This window comes from Dendrobates tinctorius, unplaced genomic scaffold (genome assembly GCF_039654945.1).
Source record: "Dendrobates tinctorius isolate UK_male_01 unplaced genomic scaffold, ASM3965494v1 ptg000155l, whole genome shotgun sequence".
Lineage (NCBI taxonomy): Eukaryota > Metazoa > Chordata > Amphibia > Anura > Dendrobatidae > Dendrobates > Dendrobates tinctorius.
Window position 1 is genome coordinate 11,094,105 of NW_027361822.1, and position 22,233 is coordinate 11,116,337.

General features: G+C 47.8%; 2 protein-coding genes across 5 annotated transcripts in view; both read right to left on the minus strand.

Moving 5' to 3' along the window:
* Positions 1-22,233, minus strand: part of LOC141051046 (uncharacterized) — a 108,642-nt gene that overhangs the window by 39,376 nt on the left and 47,033 nt on the right. The window contains exons 1-3 of one of the 4 annotated variants that reach the window (XM_073547865.1): positions 15,764-15,844; positions 2,021-2,193; positions 1,712-1,891 (exon numbers count right to left, since the gene is read on the minus strand). The exons of 1 other annotated variant lie outside the window; for it this stretch is intronic. In XM_073547865.1, the coding sequence (XP_073403966.1) occupies positions 1,712-1,891; positions 2,021-2,098 (258 nt within the window). In that variant the 5' untranslated portion in view covers positions 2,099-2,193; positions 15,764-15,844. Of the gene's footprint in view, positions 1-1,711; positions 1,892-2,020; positions 3,407-15,763; positions 15,845-22,233 lie in introns of those variants that run through there. 2 more of the 4 variants (XM_073547860.1, XM_073547859.1) reach the window with 2 other exon arrangements.
* The window catches only part of LOC141051122 (uncharacterized), a 175,294-nt gene that overhangs the window by 6,220 nt on the left and 146,841 nt on the right, over positions 1-22,233 (minus strand). The window lies entirely within an intron of this gene.

Genomic DNA, 22,233 nt, shown 5'->3' on the forward strand with positions numbered 1-22,233 from the left:
CATTTACCAAATTGCTGCAATGAAACAAAGAGAAAAATTTAAAGAGGTCTGAATACTTTTCAAAACCAGTGTATATTTTGATAGACTTTTACTAATTTAGTGATTCCAAATATGTTTAATTTTTTTTTCATTCCTTTATTTTTTAATTTGGCAACTTTTATTTTATTTTTTTTATATTTTTAAAAACATTTTTTTTCACTTTTTACTGTATTTGTTAGTTGCCTAAAGGGCATGTCACACTAAGCGATATCGCTAGCAATATCGCTATAACTTGTGACGTTATAGCGATATTGCTAGCGATATCGCTGTGTCTGATACTTACCTACAACCCGCTCCCCCGCTGGTTATCGCTGATCTCGCGAGAACGTCCTGGACTGTCCGTGGAGCCGGGCGGGAGGACGCAGGATCGCCTGGTGTGACAGGTAAGTAGCGACCCCCGTCCCAAGCGATGTCGCTAGTGAGATCTGCCTGTGTGGCAGCTCACAAGCGACCACTTAGCGATGTACCAGCGATCCTGACCGCGTCATATCGCTGGTACATCGCTAAGTGTGACAGTACCTTTAGGGAACGTGAATCTGTGATGGTCTGATCGCTCCTACTACACACAGCAGGGCTACAGCACTACAATCTATAGCGAAAATCATGGCTAAGCGCTGGCTTTCACAGAAGAAATACAGTATCATGATGAACATGGAGGTCTTCAGCAGATGCCCAGCTGTCATTGTAAACCATCAATGTCCTGCTCCACCCACAGCTGAATATTACAGCCATCATCTGCCGGGAAAGATGTGGACTCTACGTGATCAGACAAATTAACTGTACATCATATGTCAATAGGAGGATAAATAATTTAAAAAAACGAAAACATGAATACTTTCCATATTTTCAACTGTTGAAAAAAAAAAAACCTTTTGATGATACATTCCCCTTCATTATCCTATTCTTTTTTTCTCCAGGAGAAAAGCTGCTTCCAGAGGCCTCGGCCTAGCCAAACATTCATGTGTAAGGGGAGGTCAGAAGTTGATCGAAGAAGTACTCAGCTGACATCTATCATTTGTGTTTAGATTTTTTTTTTTTAAATCTGAGATTATTTACTGTATTTATTGGTTACTACTCACCTGTGCTGTAATATTTAAGAATCTCCTCTTTACACAGCTCATCACCCCTCACATATGTCTCTGTGGTATTAATAAGAGGCACATCTTTACCCTGAAACTGAAACAAATACTGTAAGTTACAAACAGATGGAGAAGTCCCATCTATGATCAGTTCCAATCCTACACATCATCGGGAAGATCTCATGACGCCTTCTCTCCATCTACCTGGTGATCCTGAGGAACATTGGGATCTTCTTGTTTACAGTCCTGTGGAAGAAGAGGACGGGGACATCTCTCTGGTGTTGTCCTCTTACTGGATAGAACTGGAGGAAACACATACAGGGACTGAATTCATTCTTTTCATACAGAAAATTATAGGCCGTGTGTATTTAGTCCTGTCTATTACCTGGTGATGTGAGGGGCTGGGGAACCTCCATCATGATGTCCTTGTACTGATCTTTGTGTCCTTCTAAATATTCCCACTCCTCCATGGAGAAATAGACAGTGACATCCTGACACCGTATAGGAACCTGACACACACAATGATACCGTCATCCCCCCCGATCCCTCCATAGCGTTACTGTATAATGTCCCAGCATTCCCAGCAGTGTCACCTCTCCAGTCAGCAGCTCAATCATCTTGTAGGTGAGTTCTAGGATCTTCTGGTCATTGATGTCCTCATGTATCAGGGGGTGAGGTGGAGGCCCCGTGATTGGGCTCAGGGTTCTTCCCCATCCCTCAGACACAGGGTCCTGACAGCGCTCACTAGAGGTCTTCTTCACTACTGTGTAATCCTGGTTATGGAGAGACACATTAATAAATCTCACTACAGACATTTCCAGAGTCCTCACCTCTCCAGTTCTGTCCATCTGTTATTCCCATAGATAAGAATGATGTAATGTGACGTCATCAGAATCTCTCACCTCTCCAGTAAGCCGGAAGAGGATCTCTAGGGTGAGGTGTAATATCCTCTCCGCCATCTTGTTCCTGTTTTTATTCATCCTTGATGGGTCAATCAGGAAAATTCTCTTATATAGAAGATCTCCCCCCAAAAAAATCCAATATTGTAGAGACCTGAATGAGCAGATGATCCAATCTGAAATCATAAGTTTTATCAGGAGGAGTTTACCATTACAGGATTAGTAAAGCTGCTGCCGTGTAGTTCTCCATATTCATACGGCTCTGTATAACACCACCAGATTGGAAGATTTCTGTGTATACTGTGCATAGGCAGAGAGTTGCCAATCAGTGGTGTGGGCGGGGTTAAACAGAGCTCAGCATTCAGGGAATTGGTAGATCTGCAGTAGATAAAACAAAATATACAACACGCAGCCTGGCAAGCGACATACAGGTATAATCAGGATCTCTACCTCTATATCAGTGCTAACCATGGAGCCACCGTGCTGCCCCATGATGGAAATCCATTAACCCTTCACTGACAACTGACGTACTATTCCATCCATGTGCCCTGGGACTTAATAGTACGTCATGCCCTTTAATGCGACACTGCGACTTAAGTTGTGGTGATCGCATTAAAATTCCAACGCCTACTTACCTGTAGAAAGATGGTGTTGGCATCTCGGGCTGTGTCCCCGTCCACCCGGTCTCCCGACCATTGATCAGCCAATCGGAGCATCTCTCATTGGCTGAAACATTGAGGTCCCAGGATAGGATCGAGTACCGATGTATATTGGTACTCGATCTTAGGCCGGTGCCTGGCAGTGCCAGGCATCGGCCAAAACTGCTTAGATTGGTGCTATCAACGATCACATTGATCGCGCCAATCGCAGGGCACAGCAGCGGTGTTACCGTGCTGTTCCCTGCCGGAACCGGCCTAGGATCAGTGCTGTAAGAGAACCGATCATAGGCCGGTGCCTAGGGAAAGGCCTGCAGCTGCTGATTGGCGCGATCGATGTAATCGATTGCGACAATCACAGGGCACAGGTTCGGTGTGACTGCGCTGTGCCCTGCTGGTGACCTGCCTAGGATTAGTGATGTGAGCTCCGATCCTAGGCTGTTGCCAGTGTCATCAGGAAAAGCTCTGACTGGTGGGATCGATGTGATCATCGATCCCATCAATGACAGGTCACAGCAGCGGTATGACCACTCTGTGACCTGTCTCTGACCTGTCTGTGACTGCTCTGCAGTTCCTCACACTAGCTGAGGATTCCTTCAGAGCGGTCACACTTGATCTCCTCCTGTGCTGGCCATTGTGGTGCTACAGCCTGTAACACCACAATCCCTGCTGAAGACAGAAGAAAAAAGAGAGACTACAACCGTAAGTGTTGATCCCTGCCCGATCTCTCTTCATCCCAATCTCCCATCCCCCTTCACTCCCCCCCCCTCTTTTTACTCCCCTCCACCCCCCCTTTGCGTCGCCTCCGCCACATTTAGCAGCCGCCGAGCATTGATTGGTGACGCCGAAAAAGTAATGAAACTGACAATTACAGTGAGAAAAAAAAAAAATCACTTATGAAACTCGTACGAGAAAATCACTGATGTGTGAATGGACCCTAACAGTGCAAGGAATACCAAGTATTTAGCTGAAAGATTATTCTGAGGTCTAGATTATCCAATCACAAAGACATATCTGTCCCGATTCATCAAACAGATTCCATCTATGGGTACGTGCACACGCTGCGGATTGGGGTGCGGATTTGGCCGCGCGGACTTTGTAAAATCCGCAGGTAAATCTGCAGGTCAAAAGACCTGTGGTTATACCTGCGGATTGCTCTGCAGTTTTGCCCTGCGGTTTTTCATCTACAATGGAGGAGATGGCAAACCGCAGCGGAATCCGCAGAAAGAATTGACACGTCAATTCTTTCTGCGGCTTCAAAACCGCAGGAAAACAGCACGGAAAAACCCGCACCGCCCGCACAGCGGTTTTTTATTCCCATAGGGAATAATGGTACTGTACATGGCAGCAAAAACTGCTGCGGACCCGCAGCGGCCGGAACCGCAGCGTGTGCACACACCCCAACACTGCGTAGACCCGTGTGTCTTAAACAGTGCCTTCCCCCCCTCCCACCAATCCCATAAGGAAACACAGCCAGGCCTAGATGAGGTCGGTCACAGTTTATTAATTACATAGGAAGAGAAAGGCAATTACACTTCGTAACGTCTCATCGCCGTAGGCCCTGTCCCCTACCGACATGTGAGCCGGCCAATGAGCGGTCATGACCCTTTGCCTTAATCTACAACTTCAGCTGTGACTTAATATCATCAATTGTATGTGTATATATAGACTTTTTTTTTTTTTTTTTAACACACAATATAAAAAACAGAGTTGAACACGTAAGGGAGGGTACGCAATATAAAAAACAGAGTTGAACATATAGGGGAGGGAGGGTGAGACAACAGCTTCCAAGGGTCAGCTGGAGGGGGAAAGAGAAGGAACTGACCCTTGGCACCTGGATTTAACCCTTGTAGGTGTGGTCAGACGCCCCTTCTCCTTTAACCCCATTGGTCAGTTGGGTGTCCCATTTAATGCATCACCTGGTGGTGTAGTGGGAGGGGGAATTGGGCACGGAGCTATATTCCCTCTAGCTTTAGTTCTGAGGGGCTCCACAGTCAGAGGCACGTTCCTGAATTAGTATCTTGCCTGCCATTCTGGTGTAAAACTGTTTGAATCTTTTGGTATTTTTACACAAGTCCTGGCCAGTTCTACCACCATTTTGAAAAGTGTCAGGAGCTCATCAAGGAAAGGTCGTGACTGAGTGCTTACAACACAATCAGAATTCAACTAATGCAAAAGTTATGACAGGTGGTGCACACCTCTTAGGCTACGTTCCCACGGTCAGTACATGTCTGCTGCATCCAAAGCGCTGCCGGCTTTGGAACGCAGGTGATTCATTGAATTGTGAGGAACCAATACGTCTAATGCATTGTACAGGTGAAATTTATCTTGCAGAGACTCGTGTCTCCGCAAGATAAATTGGCATGCTGCAGTCAGGAAAACCGTGCCGCATGTCCGTCTCCGTGGGTGATCTGCAAGCGTCGGTGCACACAGTGGACATGGGATGCTGTAACATCTGGACGCTGCAGGTGGGACACTGCGGATGTACTCAGCGTCCAACCCGCAGCGCTTACTGACCGTGGGAACATACCCTTAATGAATTTGGAACATCTTAGACTGAGTGCACACGGCGTTTGTATATTTAGCCTATAGTTTATAGTAAGTCCGGAGCTTTTCCCGATGTACACTGTAACGCTGCCATAGGTGACTGAAGCTAAAAGGATGTTTGCTCTCCTCCATCATGCCGCTGCACACATAATTTGTTTAACTATATAGATAATTCAGCAAACTACATTTTCCTATACAGAGGGTCACTGTGAAGAACGCATACCATAAGGTATACATTTCTTTACAATGGGTTCCTATGGTGAATGGATGCCTGAGCATCTATCGTGACAGTGCCACTGTCAGACACAGATCTCTTGGTCATATGCACCTGCCAAAAGCCACAAATGCAGTGTGTACCTAGTTTTCCTCCAATTCACTGATAACCAAGACAGGTGTACAGTGTTACAGTCCTAGCCCACTGGTTAACAACCAGATCAAACACAAAACCTAATAGTCTGTCCTTATCCTACTCCCCCTCAGCTCTCAGATCCAGCCCACAGATACAGTACTGTGCAAAACAATAGCAGTCTAACATCACTAATGTGTTTAATTACTGTTTTTGGCAGCAAAGATCATGCAAAATAATAAATGACTAGGTGTAGGCGAGTAATGGGAAACCAACAGAATCAACAGTCATGACATTCATGCTGCTAATTGGGTGCAATTTACTTATTTAATAAAAGGGGGGGGGGGTGTTCTAATTAACCCCTTCCTGACATCTGACGTACTATCCCGTCCACGGGACCCGAGGCCCTATGCCCATGGACGGGATAGTACGTCATAGCGATTAGCGGCGCTCACGGGGGGAGCGCCGCTGATTATCACAGCTGACACCCGGTCGCGATCAGCGTTTCGGGCCATTGCCCGAAGCTCTACATAGGCCAGACTGACCAAGAACTCAGACGCAGAATTCAACAGCACATTTCCAATATCAGCAAAGTGAAGACGGATCGAGAGAACGGTAAGCCACCTCGGTAGCACATCATTTTCCCGACCACCATGCAAGTAAATATCATGATTTACATGTCTTAGTAGTTGATCAAGTGTTGGGCAACATTCGAGGTGGAAATCTCACGAAGGAACTCCTCCGTAGGGAATCACGGTGGATTTTCAATCTAAAAAGTATGGCTCCACACGGCCTAAATGAGGAACTCTTGTTCTCCGGTTTTTATGGTTAATCTGAGGAAATTTTTCCTTTTTTCTTTTATAGGTTTCTCCTCGTGCCTATTCGGAGAGTGAGCAATTGGTCATTGTATCCTTGGACCATCATTTCTACTTCCTTCCATTTATGGCTCTCTGATGGTTTCTTGGACTTTTTCTTGGCTTCTTCAAGATTCAGCGACATTTTTTGGACTCTCTTTTTTCTTATTGACTACAGTACCTTGTGTCTATTCATTGATTTTTATAGGACTTTGCTATCTTTTGATCGGTGCACCATTATGCCATTTTGGAGGCATTACTAGATACACCATGGGGCTAATTCTGAAGAGTGGTTTCTGTAATCTTGGATCATCAACATGATATCTGCTTCCATTCACGGCTTACTAATGGGGATGGCACCTAATTTAAGGGAGTTTTTACATCCACATTTTTATGTGTATTTTCATCTTTCGGAGACAGCCTTAATTGAATATAGCACTATGCGTTCTTTTTTGACTATTCACAGCACCATGCCATTGTTTGATTTGATCGTTGTACTTTTCAAAATAAATAATTGGTATCATGGAAACTCTCCTTCTATCCATGGAATATTTTTTTTTTTTTTCTTCCATGATAGTTTTCATTTCTAGGTGACGTTATATGTTGTCTCATGTCTGGACAAATTATTAGTCCTCTGCATGTCTCAGGCAAATGTGCCCTATCTCTAAAAGATTTTTGCAATATACTGGTTCTGTCATGGGGACCTGTATTACGTTCTACATATATTTCTGTAGATACTTTTCCTATATTTCATTTGTTTGGTTTTTACTATCAGTGCAATAGTTCAGATATGTTTATCTTGTATGTCGCCCACGGATATGTGGTTCTATTCTAAAATAAAATACATGCATCGTCATGATTACGATATTCATATTTGCCGTTTACAAACCCATATTCTTACCTTTCAAGAAATTTTCTATTTAGACCCCATCTACTCTCTGCATGTGCCAACAAACTCTTTTGTATGGCAATATTTATGGGTCTTCTTTTTAAATAATACTGGGCTTCATATTCATGGGAATTTATTCTTATTTTGCAATATACGCTGAACCATGTGCCATTTACAAACTTGGGTTTTAAATGTAAACAGGACATCTTAGCCTGATTATATTTCGAGGCATCACCTATTTATTTCCTCCTTTCCTAATATTGGAGATGAAATTATGATTTTTGAGTCTATCATATTTGCATTTCTTGCGATGTTTCCTCATTTTGCTATGTTCCTTTAGTGGTTTCTTTGGTTCTTATACACACTTCATGTGATCATACATGCGACAGGTCCATATAGACGCTTTCTTTCCAACAGGCGCCTTCTTCATATTCGGTGTTGGGGGCATTTTATGGGTCTTACCAGCGATCTTAGACGTGCTCTGCTTTGCTAATAGGTCGGTTACCACTATATGTGTTTTCACTTTAGTTTAAATGTATATAGCTTAAATGTATGTGCTCTCACTCGTGCCTTTTTTGGGTAGGCGCCTTACATCTGATAATGTACCATACTTGCTTTTAAACATGCAACTAAGCTAGCAGTGATTGCATCACGTTTGGTGTATTCTGCTCATGTGTGTCGTGTCTATCTGCTGCGCAGGCGCTTACTCCACTCGGCATTGTTATCTACCACATTACGCCTGGTATATTCTGGACGCATGCGCTGTATTCGTCAGCTTCCTTTGCCTCTATTGCGCAGGCGCTCATTTCGCCTGGCGACATCACTGTTTTTCAATAATTTTATTGCTCTACGAACATCTGCTATTGTACCACATTTGCTTTCAAGCATATAACTAAGCTGGCAGTGATTATATCACGTCTGATGTATTATGGTAGCGTGCGCCGTGTCTATCTGTTTATTTGCCTCCATTGCGCAGGCGTATACTCCGCCCGGTACTGTTCTCTATCACACTACGCCTGATATATCCTGGACGCATGCGCTGTATTCGTCTGCCTCTTTTGTCTTTATTGCGCAGGCGCTCATTTCGCCTGGCGACGCCATTGTCTCTCAATAACTATTATTTCACGAACAACACTGACAAGATGGCCGCGGCCAGGCAGCGTTCTTCCGCCTCGTGGGTCAGTATCAGCTTTTGATTTAGTCAACTAATTAATTATGCACCATATGTGATTGTACTATATAGATATGTGGCACATGCACTTTTTCAGCGCTTCATCTTCCCCTGAAGAAGCTACACAGCGTGTAGCGATACGCGTGGGGCCTTGCTCCCCCCTCTCTTCTCCCCACCAGCTATTTCCAGCATTTTCTTCGGCATCCTTTACCTGTATGCTGAAATCCCTTTGGTCCCTGTATACCTCCAAGGTAAAAGGTTTTTTTGCCTCGCATTGTGGGTCAGGTATCTGACTGTTTTTGGCTATTGTGTGTTCCATTTAGGGATTTATACACATTTCTTAGGCATATTTTTGTGCGTCTCCCTTTTTGGCTTATATGGTGCTGTGAATAGCGGTTTTTTGCAATTCTTATATACAGACCTTCTGGTGCATGCATGACTATATTGTAGAATACCTGTGATATTTAGTGTGTTAAGGTGGTCTGTTTGGCACTTTATTATATGTTATTGTTATCATGTGGGGATCTTTTGCTGTGGGAGTATCAAATCATTATTTCATGATTTGACATGTCTGCATTTTTTTAACTGTTTTAATCTTTGCTGTTTTGTGTATGTGTCAGAGATTTATGTATAAATAAATCTATATTTTCTCTTTACATAGTGTGGAGTTCCCATGCTTAGGTATAATGCTTTTCTTTTTGCATGATGTTTCTGAGTATATCTTTGGTGAACCCATTGGTGTTTATTATTATCAATTGGCTGTGCCCTCCGTCCAACCATTTTTCAAACAGTGGTTTACCCCCCACATATGGGGTATCAGCCTACTCAGGACAAATTGCAAAACAACTTTTGGGGTCCAATTTCTCCTGTTACCCTTGGGAAAATAAAAAATTGGGGGCAAAAATATCATTTTTGTGGAAAAAAAATATGATTTTTTAGTTGTACAGCTGTACGTTATAAACTTCTGTGAAGCCCTTGGGGGTTCAAAGTTCTCACCACATATCTAGATAAGTTCCTTGGGGGGGGGGGTCTAGTTTCCAAAATGATGTCACTTGTGGGGGGGTTTCCACTGTTTAGGCACATCAGGGGCTCTCCAAACGTGACATGGCGTCCAATATGAATTCCAGCCAATTTTGCATTGAAAAAGTCAAACGGCGCTCCTTCCCTTCTGAGCTCTGCCATGCGCCAAAACAGTGGTTACCTCCCACATATCAGGTATCAGCGTACTCAGGGAAATTGTACAATAACTTTTGCAGTCCAATTTCTCCTGTTACCCTTGGTAAAATAAAAAAAACTGGACCTGAAGTAATTTTTTTGTGAAAAAAAGTTAAATGTTCATTTTTTTTAAAACATTCAAAAAATTCCTGTGACGCACCTGAAGGGTTAATAAACTTCTTGAATGTGGTTTTGAGCACCTTAAGGGGTGCAGTTTTTAGAATGTTGTCACTTTTGGGTATTTTCTATCATATAGACTTCTCAAAGTGACATCAAATGTGATGTGGTCCGTAAAAATAAAATGGTGTTGCAAAAATGAGAAATCGCTGGTCAACTTTTAACCCTTATAACTTCCTAACAAAGAAAAATTTTGGTTCCAAAATTGAGATTATGTAAAGAAAACATGTGGGAAATGTTATTTATTAAGTTTGTTGTGTGCCATATCTCTGTGATTTAAGGACATAAAAATTCAAAGTTGGAAAATTGCTAAATTTTTGCCAAATTTCCGTTTTTTTCACAAATAAACGCAAGTTATATCAATGAAATTTTACCACTAACATGAAGTACAATATGTCACGAGAAAACAATGTCAGAATCACCGGGATCCATGGAAGCGTTCCAGAGTTATGACCTCATAATGGTACAGTGGTCAGAATTGTAAAAATTGGCCCGGGCATTAATGTGCAAACTAACCTTGGGGGTAAAGGGGTTAATAGCAGTGTGGAGTTCAGTTAGTTAGGTCTTTCATTCTGTGAAAAATAAGGTGTCAATTAAGGCCCTTATTTAAATAGAGGGAGGGCAGTAAATGCTGTACCTACTGGTTTTAGCCTCTGCTCAGTGAGTAAAATAGGTTGTTCCAGACATTCAACAGAAGGACGAAGAACTTTGATCAAGAAGTTGATTGGAGATGGGATAACATATACCGTATCAGTGGCCCAAAAGCATAACCTCTTTGCAAAGAAGCAGACTCAAAATTACTGTATTTTACGGACTATAAGGGTATGTGCACACGCTGCGGATTGGTCTGCGGATTTTGTAAAATCCGCAGGTAAATCTGCAGGTCAAAAGACCTGCGGTTTATCTGCGGTTTATCATCTCTACAATGGAGGAGATGGAATCCACAGAAAATAATGACATGTCAATTCTTTCTGCGGATTGGAAACCGCAGCAAAAACCGCGCTGAAAATTCTGCACCATCTGCACTGCGGTTTCCATTTTCCATAGGATATAATGGTACTGTACAACGTAGCTAATTCTGCTGCGGATCCGCAGGGCCAAAACCACTGCGGATCCGCAGCAGAATCCACAGCGTGTGCACATACCCTAAGACGCACCGGACCATAAGATGCACCTAGGTTTTAGAGTAGGAAATTAAGAAAAAAAAATCCGACGCAAAAAATGTTGCCAATTCTGTACTTAATATCACCTATCCTGGTATATATGGTCCCCTCATCCCCATCCTGATACACATGGCCCCCTCATCCCTATTCTGCTATGCATGGCCCCCTCATCCCTATCCTGGTATGCATGGATCCCTCATCCCTATCCTGGTATGCATGGATCCCTCATCCCTATCCTGGTATGCATGGATCCCTCATCCCTATCCTGGTATGCATGGATCCCTCATCCCTATCCTGGTATGCATGGATCCCTCATCCCTATCCTGGTATGCATGGATCCCTCATCCCTATCCTGGTATGCACTGTCCCCCTCATCCCTATCCTGGTATGCATGGCCCCATCCTTATCCCGGTATGATTGGCCTCATCCCCATCCTGGTATGCACGGCCCCCTCATCCCTATCTTGGTATGCATGGCTCGTCATCCCTATCTTGGTCTGCATGACTCCTCATCCCTATCCTTGTATGCATGACCTTCTCATCCCCATCCTGGTATGCATGGCTCCTCGTCCCTATCCTGGTATGCATGGCTCCCTTATCCCTATCCTGGTATGCATGGATCCCTCATCCCTATCCTGGTATGCACTGTCCCCCTCATCCCTATCCTGGTATGCATGGCCCCATCCTTATCCCGGTATGATTGGCCTCATCCCCATCCTGGTATGCACGGCCCCCTCATCCCTATCTTGGTATGCATGGCTCGTCATCCCTATCTTGGTCTGCATGACTCCTCATCCCTATCCTTGTATGCATGACCTTCTCATCCCCATCCTGGTATGCATGGCTCCTCGTCCCTATCCTGGTATGCATGGCTCCCTCATCCCTATCCTGATATGCATGGCTGACACTGCGCGCTACTGAAGAGCAATGAATGCTCACTGCTCTTTGTGATGAACAGTCCCCAGAGTATTCCGGCAGCTGTGCTCTGCTTGTGGGAGTAGAATGCAGTGAATACTCATTTCTCGTTGGCAGCAGGCACAGGAGTTAGCCGCAGCCGCCGGCTCCTGCCTCTGTCACCCGCTGCTCTGACGAAACCGCTCCCTCACCTCCCCACCACAGCCAGAGCCGGTACATCCGGACTTTGAGAAGCACCCATCATTTTTCTCCACATTTTGTGAGGAAAAAAGTGCGTCTTTTATAGTCCGAAAAATACTGTAAAGAAGTGCATAAAATAATTTCCTACTCAGCTGAAAAGATTTCCAATGCTTTAAAATGGCAAACAAGTCCCGAAACACGTGGTCGGAAAATAAATACTACCATCCGCAGAAATCGTAGTATAGCAAAGAAGAAGCATCAAGTGATCAGCTCCAAGGAGATCAAAGAAGATCTTCAGTTACTTGCAAGTCCTGTAACCATCAGAAGACGCCCATGTGAAGCCAAAGTATTTGCAAGAAATCGTCATAAAGTACCATTGCTAAAATAAGACATGTTCAAAAGGTTACAGTTTGCCAAAGAACACACTGACTGGCCTAAAGAGAAGTGGTGCAAGATTCTGTGAAGAGATGAGAGCAAGATTGTTATTAGAATCATAAAATGGTGGAGTTAGAATGGACCTCCATTGTCATCGTGTCCACTAAACCATCTCAGACAGATGTCTGTCCAGCCTCTGTTTGAAGACTTCCATTGAAGGAGAACTCACCACCTCTGGTGGCAGCCTGTTCCACTCATTGATCACTCTAAGGCTGTGTGCACACACTGCGGAATCTGCTGTGGATTCATCAGCGCGGATTTTACAAAATCCGCAGGTCAAAAGACCTGCGGTTTATCTGTGGATTGGCCTGCGGTTTATCATTTCCACAATGGAGGAGATGGTAAACTGCTGCGGAATACGCAGAAAGGATGGACATGCAATTCTTTCTGCGGATTTGAAACTGCAGCAAAATCCACGCGGAAAATTCCGCAGCGTCTGCACAGCGGTTTTTAATTCCCATAGGCAATAATGGTACTGTACACCACAGGGCCAAATCCGCTGCGGATCCGCAGCAGAATCCACAGTGTGTGCACACACCCTTACTGTCAAAAAGTGTTTTCTAATATCTAATCTGTGTCTCCTCCCATTCAGTTTCATCCCATTGCTTCTCGTGTTTCCATGTGCAAATGAGAATAAAGATGATCCTTCTACACCGACACGGTGCTCTTATTTTGTGTAAAGGCCGCAGACAGTTTGTGAGACGACCAATAAACACTGAATTCAGGTCACAGGACACTGGGAAGATTCTAAAACATGGAGGTGCAAGCACAATGGTTGGGGATGTTTCTCCTACTATGCAGTTGGGTTCCTTTATTGCATATGAGGCACCATGGACCATTATGAATAGAACATAATACTGGAGGAGGACGTGTTGTCTTATGCTGAGGAAGAAATGCCCGTAAAATAGGTGATACAGCAGGACAACGACCCCAAACACACCAGCAAGTGGGGAATATCCCGGCTCCAGACCAACAAGAGTGACGTTATGAAGTGGCCGCCCAATCTCCAGACCTCAATCCGATAGAGAATTTGTGGAGAGACATCAAAAATGCTGCTTTTGATATGAAACCTAAAAATGCAAAAGAACTGTGGAACGTATCGCAGTCAGCGTGAGCTGGAATATCTGTTCACAGGTGTCAGATGTTACTGCCTCCATGCCACACAGATGTAAAGCAGTTATCAGAGCGCCCTCCCCCGTATACATGAGCCCAGCCAGCGCTCTATTACTGTCCATATACACATGGCAGAGCTGGGGGCGCCATCTCTGGGAATGGAGGGGTTACTGCCCCCTGTGCAGCCCAGTAATGGGGAATCTCCAGCACCTACCTCCACCTGCAGGGGGCGCTATCTCCGGGAATGGAGGGGTTACTGCCCCCTGTGCAGCCCAGTAATGGGGAATCTCCAGCACCTACCTCCACCTGCAGGGGGCGCTATCTCCGGGAATGGAGGGGTTACTGCCCCCTGTGCAGCCCAGTAATGGGGAATCTCCAGCACCTACCTCCACCTGCAGGGGGCGCTATCTCTGGGAATGGAGGGGTTACTGCCCCGTGCCCAGTAATGGGGAATCTCCAGCACCTACCTCCACCTGCAGGGGGCGCTATCTCCGGGAATGGAGGGGTTACTGCCCCCTGTGCAGCCCAGTAATGGGGAATCTCCAGCACCTACCTCCACCTGCAGGGGGCGCTATCTCCGGGAATGGAGGGGTTACTGCCCCCTGTGCAGCCCAGTAATGGGGAATCTCCAGCACCTACCTCCACCTGCAGGGGGCGCTATCTCTGGGAATGGAGGGGTTACTGCCCCGTGCCCAGTAATGGGGAATCTCCAGCACCTACCTCCACCTGCAGGGGGCGCTATCTCCGGGAATGGAGGGGTTACTGCCCCCTGTGCAGCCCAGTAATGGGGAATCTCCAGCACCTACCTCCACCTGCAGGGGGCGCTATCTCCGGGAATGGAGGGGTTACTGCCCCCTGTGCAGCCCAGTAATGGGGAATCTCCAGCACCTACCTCCACCTGCAGGGGGCGCTATCTCTGGGAATGGAGGGGTTACTGCCCCGTGCCCAGTAATGGGGAATCTCCAGCACCTACCTCCACCTGCAGGGGGCGCTATCTCCGGGAATGGAGGGGTTACTGCCCCCTGTGCAGCCCAGTAATGGGGAATCTCCAGCACCTACCTCCACCTGCAGGGGGCGCTATCTCTGGGAATGGAGGGGTTACTGCCCCGTGCCCAGTAATGGGGAATCTCCAGCACCTACCTCCACCTGCAGGGGGCGCTATCTCCGGGAATGGAGGGGTTACTGCCCCCTGTGCAGCCCAGTAATGGGGAATCTCCAGCACCTACCTCCACCTGCAGGGGGCGCTATCTCCGGGAATGGAGGGGTTACTGCCCCCTGTGCAGCCCAGTAATGGGGAATCTCCAGCACCTACCTCCACCTGCAGGGGGCGCTATCTCCGGGAATGGAGGGGTTACTGCCCCCTGTGCAGCCCAGTAATGGGGAATCTCCAGCACCTACCTCCACCTGCAGGGGGCGCTATCTCCGGGAATGGAGGGGTTACTGCCCCCTGTGCAGCCCAGTAATGGGGAATCTCCAGCACCTACCTCCACCTGCAGGGGGCGTTATCTCCGGGAATGGAGGGGTTACTGCCCCCTGTGCAGCCCAGTAATGGGGAATCTCCAGCACCTACCTCCACCTGCAGGGGGCGCTACCTCCGGGAATGGAGGGGTTACTGCCCCCTGTGCAGCCCAGTAATGGGGAATCTCCAGCACCTACCTCCACCTGCAGGGGGCGCTATCTCCGGGAATGGAGGGGTTACTGCCCCCTGTGCAGCCCAGTAATGGGGAATCTCCAGCACCTACCTCCACCTGCAGGGGGCGCTATCTCCGGGAATGGAGGGGTTACTGCCCCCTGTGCAGCCCAGTAATGGGGAATCTCCAGCACCTACCTCCACCTGCAGGGGGCGCTACCTCCGGGAATGGAGGGGTTACTGCCCCCTGTGCAGCCCAGTAATGGGGAATCTCCAGCACCTACCTCCACCTGCAGGGGGCGCCATCTCCGGGAATGGAGGGGTTACTGCCCCCTGTGCAGCCCAGTAATGGGGAATCTCCAGCACCTACCTCCACCTGCAGGGGGCGCTACCTCCGGGAATGGAGGGGTTACTGCCCCCTGTGCAGCCCAGTAATGGGGAATCTCCAGCACCTACCTCCACCTGCAGAGCCGCACTCCACATATATGGCTGCTCTGTGCGCACAGGACCTGGGATGAGGTCACAGGAGGGGAGGAGTCAGGGGTCACATGATCAGGGGCCTCAGTGTATGCAGGACTCTGCTGTGCTGGTTGTCATGGTGCTGGATGAGGGGAAGTTTCTGTGTGGGGTCAGGAGGGGTTTACAGGGTGGATGTAGCAGAGCCGTGTGTGTACGAGGTGTACGAGGTGTACGAGGTGTACGGAGCGGAGCCGTGTGTGTACGGAGCGGAGCCGTGTGTGTACGGAGCGGAGCCGTGTGTGTACGAGGTGTACGGAGCGGAGCCGCGTGTGTACGAGGTGTTCGGAGAGGAGCCGTGTGTGTACGAGGTGTACGGAGAGGAGCCGCGTGTGTACGAGGTGTACGGAGCGGAGCCGCGTGTGTACGAGGTGTTCGGAGAGGAGCCGCGTGTGTACGATGTGTACGGAGCAGAGCCGCGTGTGTACGAGGTGTTACGGAGCAGAGCCGCGTGTGTACGAGGTGTTACGGAGCAGAGCCGTGTGTGTACAAGGTGCACAGAGAGGAGCAGTGTGTGTACGAGGTGTACTTAGCGGAGCCACGCATGTGCAAGGTGTATGGAGCAGAGCCATGTGTTTACGAGGTGTACGGAGCGGAGCCGCAAGTGTACGAGGTGTACGGAGCGGAGCCGCAAGTGTACGAGGTGTACGGAGTGGAGCCGTGTGTGTACGAGGTGTACGGAGCGGGGCCATGTGTGTACGAGGTGTACGGAGCTTTGCCGCAAGTGTACGAGGTGTACTGAGCGGAGCCGTGTGTGTACGAGGTGTACGGAGCGGAGCCGCAAGTGTACGAGGTGTACGGAGCGGAGCCGCAAGTGTACGAGGTGTACGGAGTGGAGCCGTGTGTGTACGAGGTGTACGGAGCGGGGCCATGTGTGTACGAGGTGTACGGAGCTTTGCCGCAAGTGTACGAGGTGTACTGAGCGGAGCCGTGTGTGTACGAGGTGTACGGAGCGGGGCCATGTGTGTACGAGGTGTACAGAGAGGAGCAGTGTGTGTACGGAGAGGAGCCGCGTGTGTACGAGTTGTACAGAGCGGAGCCGCGTGTGTACGAGGTGTTCGGAGAGGAGCCGCGTGTGTACGAGGTGTACGGAGCGGGGCCATGTGTGTATACGAGGTGTTACGGAGCAGAGCCATGTGTGTACAAGGTGCACAGAGAGGAGCAGTGTGTGTACGAGGTGTACTTAGCGGAGCCACGCGTGTGCAAGGTGTATGGAGCAGAGCCATGTGTTTACGAGGTGTACGGAGCGGAGCCGCAAGTGTACGAGGTGTACGGAGCGGAGCTGTGTGTGTACGAGGAGTACGGAGCGGAGCTGTGTGTGTACAAGGTGTACGGGCAGAGTCGTGTGTGGACGAGGTGGACGGAGCGGAGCAGTGTGTGTAAGGAGCGGAGCTGTGTTGCACTCATAAAAGCTTGGCACAAAGTGTGAAGCTAGAAAAAAATTATAAGGAGGGTAATACAGTAATCCTCTTCAGGTGTCTGCTTCTTCTCCTTCCTCAGGAGGCTGGGGGAAACTGCCTCCACCTGCTTCCAGGAGCCCAATTCCCAGGTGCTAGACTGTAAGGCTAAGTGCACACGTACCGGAACTCTCGCGGAAATTACCGCGAGAATTCCGGAATTCCAGTCCGCGGGAAAATCGCATTTTAAATTCCCGCGATTTTCCCGCGGAAAAACTAGCATTTTGCAAGCGTATTTAGCTTGCAAAATGCTAGCGTTCTACAAGCGATCTGTAGCATCGCTTGGAGAACTGATTGACAGGTTGGTCACACTCGTCAAACATAGTGTTTGACAAGTGTGACCAACTTTTTACTACTGAGGCCGCCTATGCGGCATCAGTAGTAAAAGATAGAATGTAAAAAAAAAAATGGTGTTATTCTTACCCTCCGACGTCCCGCGCATCCGTTCCCAGTAATCCTTTGCGAAAATGCCCGCGATGACGTCAGTTCTCGCGGGATCGCGACGTCTCGCGGTTATTCGCGATGACGTCGCGCGAATGACCACGAGACTTTGCGATCCCGCGAGAACGGACGCCATCGCGGGCATTTTCGCAAAGGACTACTGGGAACGAGAGCGTGAAGAGAAACAGGAAGACCGCGTGACGTCGGAGGGTGAGAATAACAATATTTTTTATTTTTAAATTCTATTTTTTACAGGGATATGGTACCCAAAGCCCGGAGGACAGTCTCCTCCTCCGGACCGTGGGTACCATCCGCAAATGTTCTGCTTACTTTCCGCATGGTGTGCACAGCCACATGCGGAAAGTAAGCGGAACAATGCATTCCTATGGGTGCGGGATCGCCGCGATTCCGCAAATTAATGAGCATGCTGCGGTTTTTACCGCAAAGCGATTCCGCCGCGGTAAAAACCGCAGCATTAGTACAGCATTGCGGAATCCCATAGGAATGCATGGGATGCTTATTTTTCGCGGCAAAATCGCGCGGTTAAAACCGCCGCGGAAACGCGAAAAAAAAGCCACGTGTGAATTCAGCCTAATAGGTGATCTGGCTCTGGGTAGTGCAGAAGCCCTTGACATGTAGAAATAGGCGACAACCCTCTGTGTTACCTGCCCTATCGCCTGCTCCCGCATAGGAGGTGGAGAACCCCAAGGACAGTCCGATCTCTCAGGGGTGGTAGTAGCCCCAACTCGAGCCGACTCGAGGAGTCTCTTCCAGGCCCATTCATTCCTCAAGAGGGGCTCATCCTGCTCCCTTCTGTCATGGTTAGGACATGGTTAATGTCCTGTTCTCACAGGGTTAACTTTTGCCGGCCTCTCTTTGGATCTGGGAGGGGTATTTATACTCCCTCCAGACTAGCATTCTCTGTCAGCTATACTGTTATTCTGGCTGTGTGTCTGACCTACCCCCCTGGTGTGCGTGTACTGCATTGCTTGTTTGATTCCCGTGTATGACCCGGCTTGTCCCCTCACTCTGAACTCCGTCTCACGTTTTAGGTACTATTGTCTTCTCTGGTTCTGACCTCCTGGCTTGGCTATTGTTACTCCGCTACCGTTAGCCCCTATTGCACCGTCTATTGCCCATTCTGGTTTTCTGATCTATTGCTACGTCCTGACTATCCGCTCTGTCTAACCCTTTGGTACTGTCCTGCTATCTCGTGCATTGACCCCGGCTTGATCTGGTTTCCGCCCCGGTCTATGCCCCTTGGTAACTTGTCCCGTAGTTACCTTTCTAGGAGTTTCTCTGCAGCTCCTAGCTCTGTGGAGCTTAGGCCATGCCCCCAGCGGTCACATGCTTCAGGTCCTGATAGTTTGAAGCACGCATTGTCACCGCTGCTGCCCTGCTCCACAGGTATCTTTGAGCACTGTTTTTGTGTTCAGGACATGCGCACTGGCTCAGTGAGCGAGTGTAGTGCGGTGTTCCTGTCACCTTCCTTCTCGGATTACACCTACCGCATACCAGTGATGTTGCCCCTTCATTTTGAGGAATGTGACCCTGGTTCCCATCATCAGCTCTTGCAGCCTTCGAGGCAAGTGTTCCGTCTCTACTGTTCGCTGGTTGAGCAAGATGTGATGACGGGACCCAAACTCTTCGAAGGACCCCAATCTCCGGTGCCGGTCATATGTAACTCCCCAGGATACCAACTGTCGGAACCGCTTGGCTGGAGGGCCTGCTAGCATTTCTTCAGCCCTGCCTCAATTCCTTATCGCTTCCATTCAGCCTAGTGCCCGCAGTTTGCTGAATAGTTCCTGGAACCTGGCTTTCCCGTCCGCATTCTGCAAAAATCCCATTCATGAAGGCTGGCGCCTTGGTGGTTCCGGGAAAGCGGCTGGTTCCGGAACAAAGGCTCCTACCACCTCCATTGTCGCATCACCTTGGTCTGGCTCCAATATACCTCCAGTCACTCCTTCGAGAGTCTTGCATGATTCTGCCATTTTTGTCGCACACTAAGCACGTTATACTGTAGGATAACTAATTGAATCCAGAAAAAAATTTCAACACTTTTTTGGAGTGTTATACAGCACAGAAATGTACCACAAAGCACGTATTACTGCATGGATGAGTAATTGAATCCAGAAAAAAATTTCAACACTTTTTTGGAGTTGTGCAGTGGCATCAGTGTGCTGAGCGTAGCGGCGCCTGTCTTTTAATAACCCTTAATAATGTCATACGGCCAGCCAATCTCAATAATGGCACTACCAAGTTGACTACTGCATTACAGTGTGTGACGAGCGTCAGCTTACGCTGAGTCGTTTTCCTTTTGAATGAGTGGACCCTCTGGGCCGTGGCACCTACCCACCTAGGGCGAGCTGACCTAGTGAGAATCCACCCCCTATACAGGGAGTGTCAGGGGCAAGACCAAGGGGGTGAGCCACCACAGCAGCTGGACCAGACGGCCGGATCAGGGAAACAAGACAAGGCGAGACAAGACGTTAGTTCATGCAAACTTCATTAAGGAACACTTCTGGGTACAACAGGTGCAAAACGTGAACACACAAAGTACATAAAGCAAGATGCGTGCAAGGGCACGCCGAGGTCCAAGGCATGAGGAACACTTCAGGGTATAACAGGTGCAAATCGTGAACACACAGAGTACATAGAGCAAGGTGCGTGCAACAGCACGCCGAGGTCCAAAGCATGGTACGTGCGGGACATCAGGTTCTGTAGCTCTGAAGGTGATCGGCAGGTTCTGGACATCCGGTAAGCAAACCAGGGTTCCATGCAAGGAGACAAGACAAAGTTAGAAACAGGATGCATGTCAACGAACACGCCCGGGTCAAGTTCACAGGACGGAGGCCTGCGCATGACAAGGGGCATGCCAGGTACAGGGATGGTGCCCTGCGCGTGCGAAGAGACACGCCAGGGAGAGATACAGGACGGAGGCCTGCGCGTGCAGAGGACACGCCAGGGACCAAGATAGGGTACGGTGGCATCGGAATTCGGGGTGCTGGCATCGACCGTCAGGGTCCAGGAATCAGACTGCGGAAATCCGCTCCGGACATCAGGCCGCAGTCATCTAGGTCCGGACCTCTGGCACAAAATTAGAATATTATCAAAAAGTTAAGTTATTTCAGTTCTTCAATACAAAAAGTGAAAACTCATATATAGAGTCATTACAGAGTGATCTATTTCACATGTTTATTTCCGTTCATGTTGATGATTATGGCTTACAGCCAATGAAAACCCAAAAGTCATTATCTCAGTAAATTAGAATACTTTACAACGCCAGCTTTAAAAAATTATTTTAAAATTCGAAATGTTGGTCTACTGACCAGCTTCCTCTGCCTATAGACACATCGCGCATCTGCCGCCGGGATCAGCCGAATGATTTACTGCGCCTGCGCAGTGCGACGGTGTTCCTCTGGTGGTACCACACAAGAGGCTGCGTGAGTGTGTGTGAGAGTGAGTGTGAGAGTGTGTGGTGCATACAGTGTATAGAGTGTGTGTGTGGTGCGACGGTGTTCCGCTGGTGGTACCGTGCAATAGGTTGGTACCAGCAGCAGTTTCCATATTGAGACACCCATCACTTGGGTGTCCCAATACGGCGGTCGGTCAACGTCCTCCGCTTGGAATTCTGGGATCCGGTGACATCTGGACAGAACAGGAAATGAAAACTTTACAAGGCAATTATGTAAATAGATATGAGCTATACTTTTTGTATTGAAGAACTGAAATTAATTAACTTTTTGATGGTATTCTAATTTTGTGAGAAGCACCTGCATTACCTTTTAATACCTTTTACAAAAAACAAACAAAATATTTTTCAAAGACTAATTTTTATTTTCACAGTCCAAAATTAGAAAAATCTTAAGAAAGAACCATGAAGTGCTCTCTGCACACCTAGATTAATTCTTTTAACCCCTTTCTTCCATATGACGTACTATCCCGTCCATGTGCCCTGGGACTTAATTCCCAAGGACAAGATAGTATGTCATAGCGATCAGCGGCGCTCTCGGCACATTAACCCCTGGCACACTGCGATCAAACATGATCGCAGTGTACCGAGGGCATAGGCAAGAATAGCGCAGGGAGGGGGCTCTCTGAGCGCTTCCTTAACACCCTCAGAGCGCCAAAACATTAAAAAATTATATAAATGAGGTATCGCTGTAATCGTACTGACCCGAAGAATAAAACCGCTTTATCAATTTTACCACATGCGGAACGGTGTAAACGCCCCCCAAAAGAAATTCATGAAATGCTGATTTTTGGTCATTCTGCGTCCCAAAAATTGGTATAAAAAGCGATCAAAAAATGTCACATGCCTGAAAATGTTACCAATAAAAACAACAACTCGTTCCGCAAAAAATAAGACCTCACATGACTCAGTGGGTCAAAATATGGAAAAATTATAGCTCTCAAAATGTGGTGATGCAAAAACTATTGCTACGCCTCGCTCACCTGGGGGCGGGACCTCGGTCACGACGTCATCTCTTCCGGAGCCGCGGTCACTCCGGG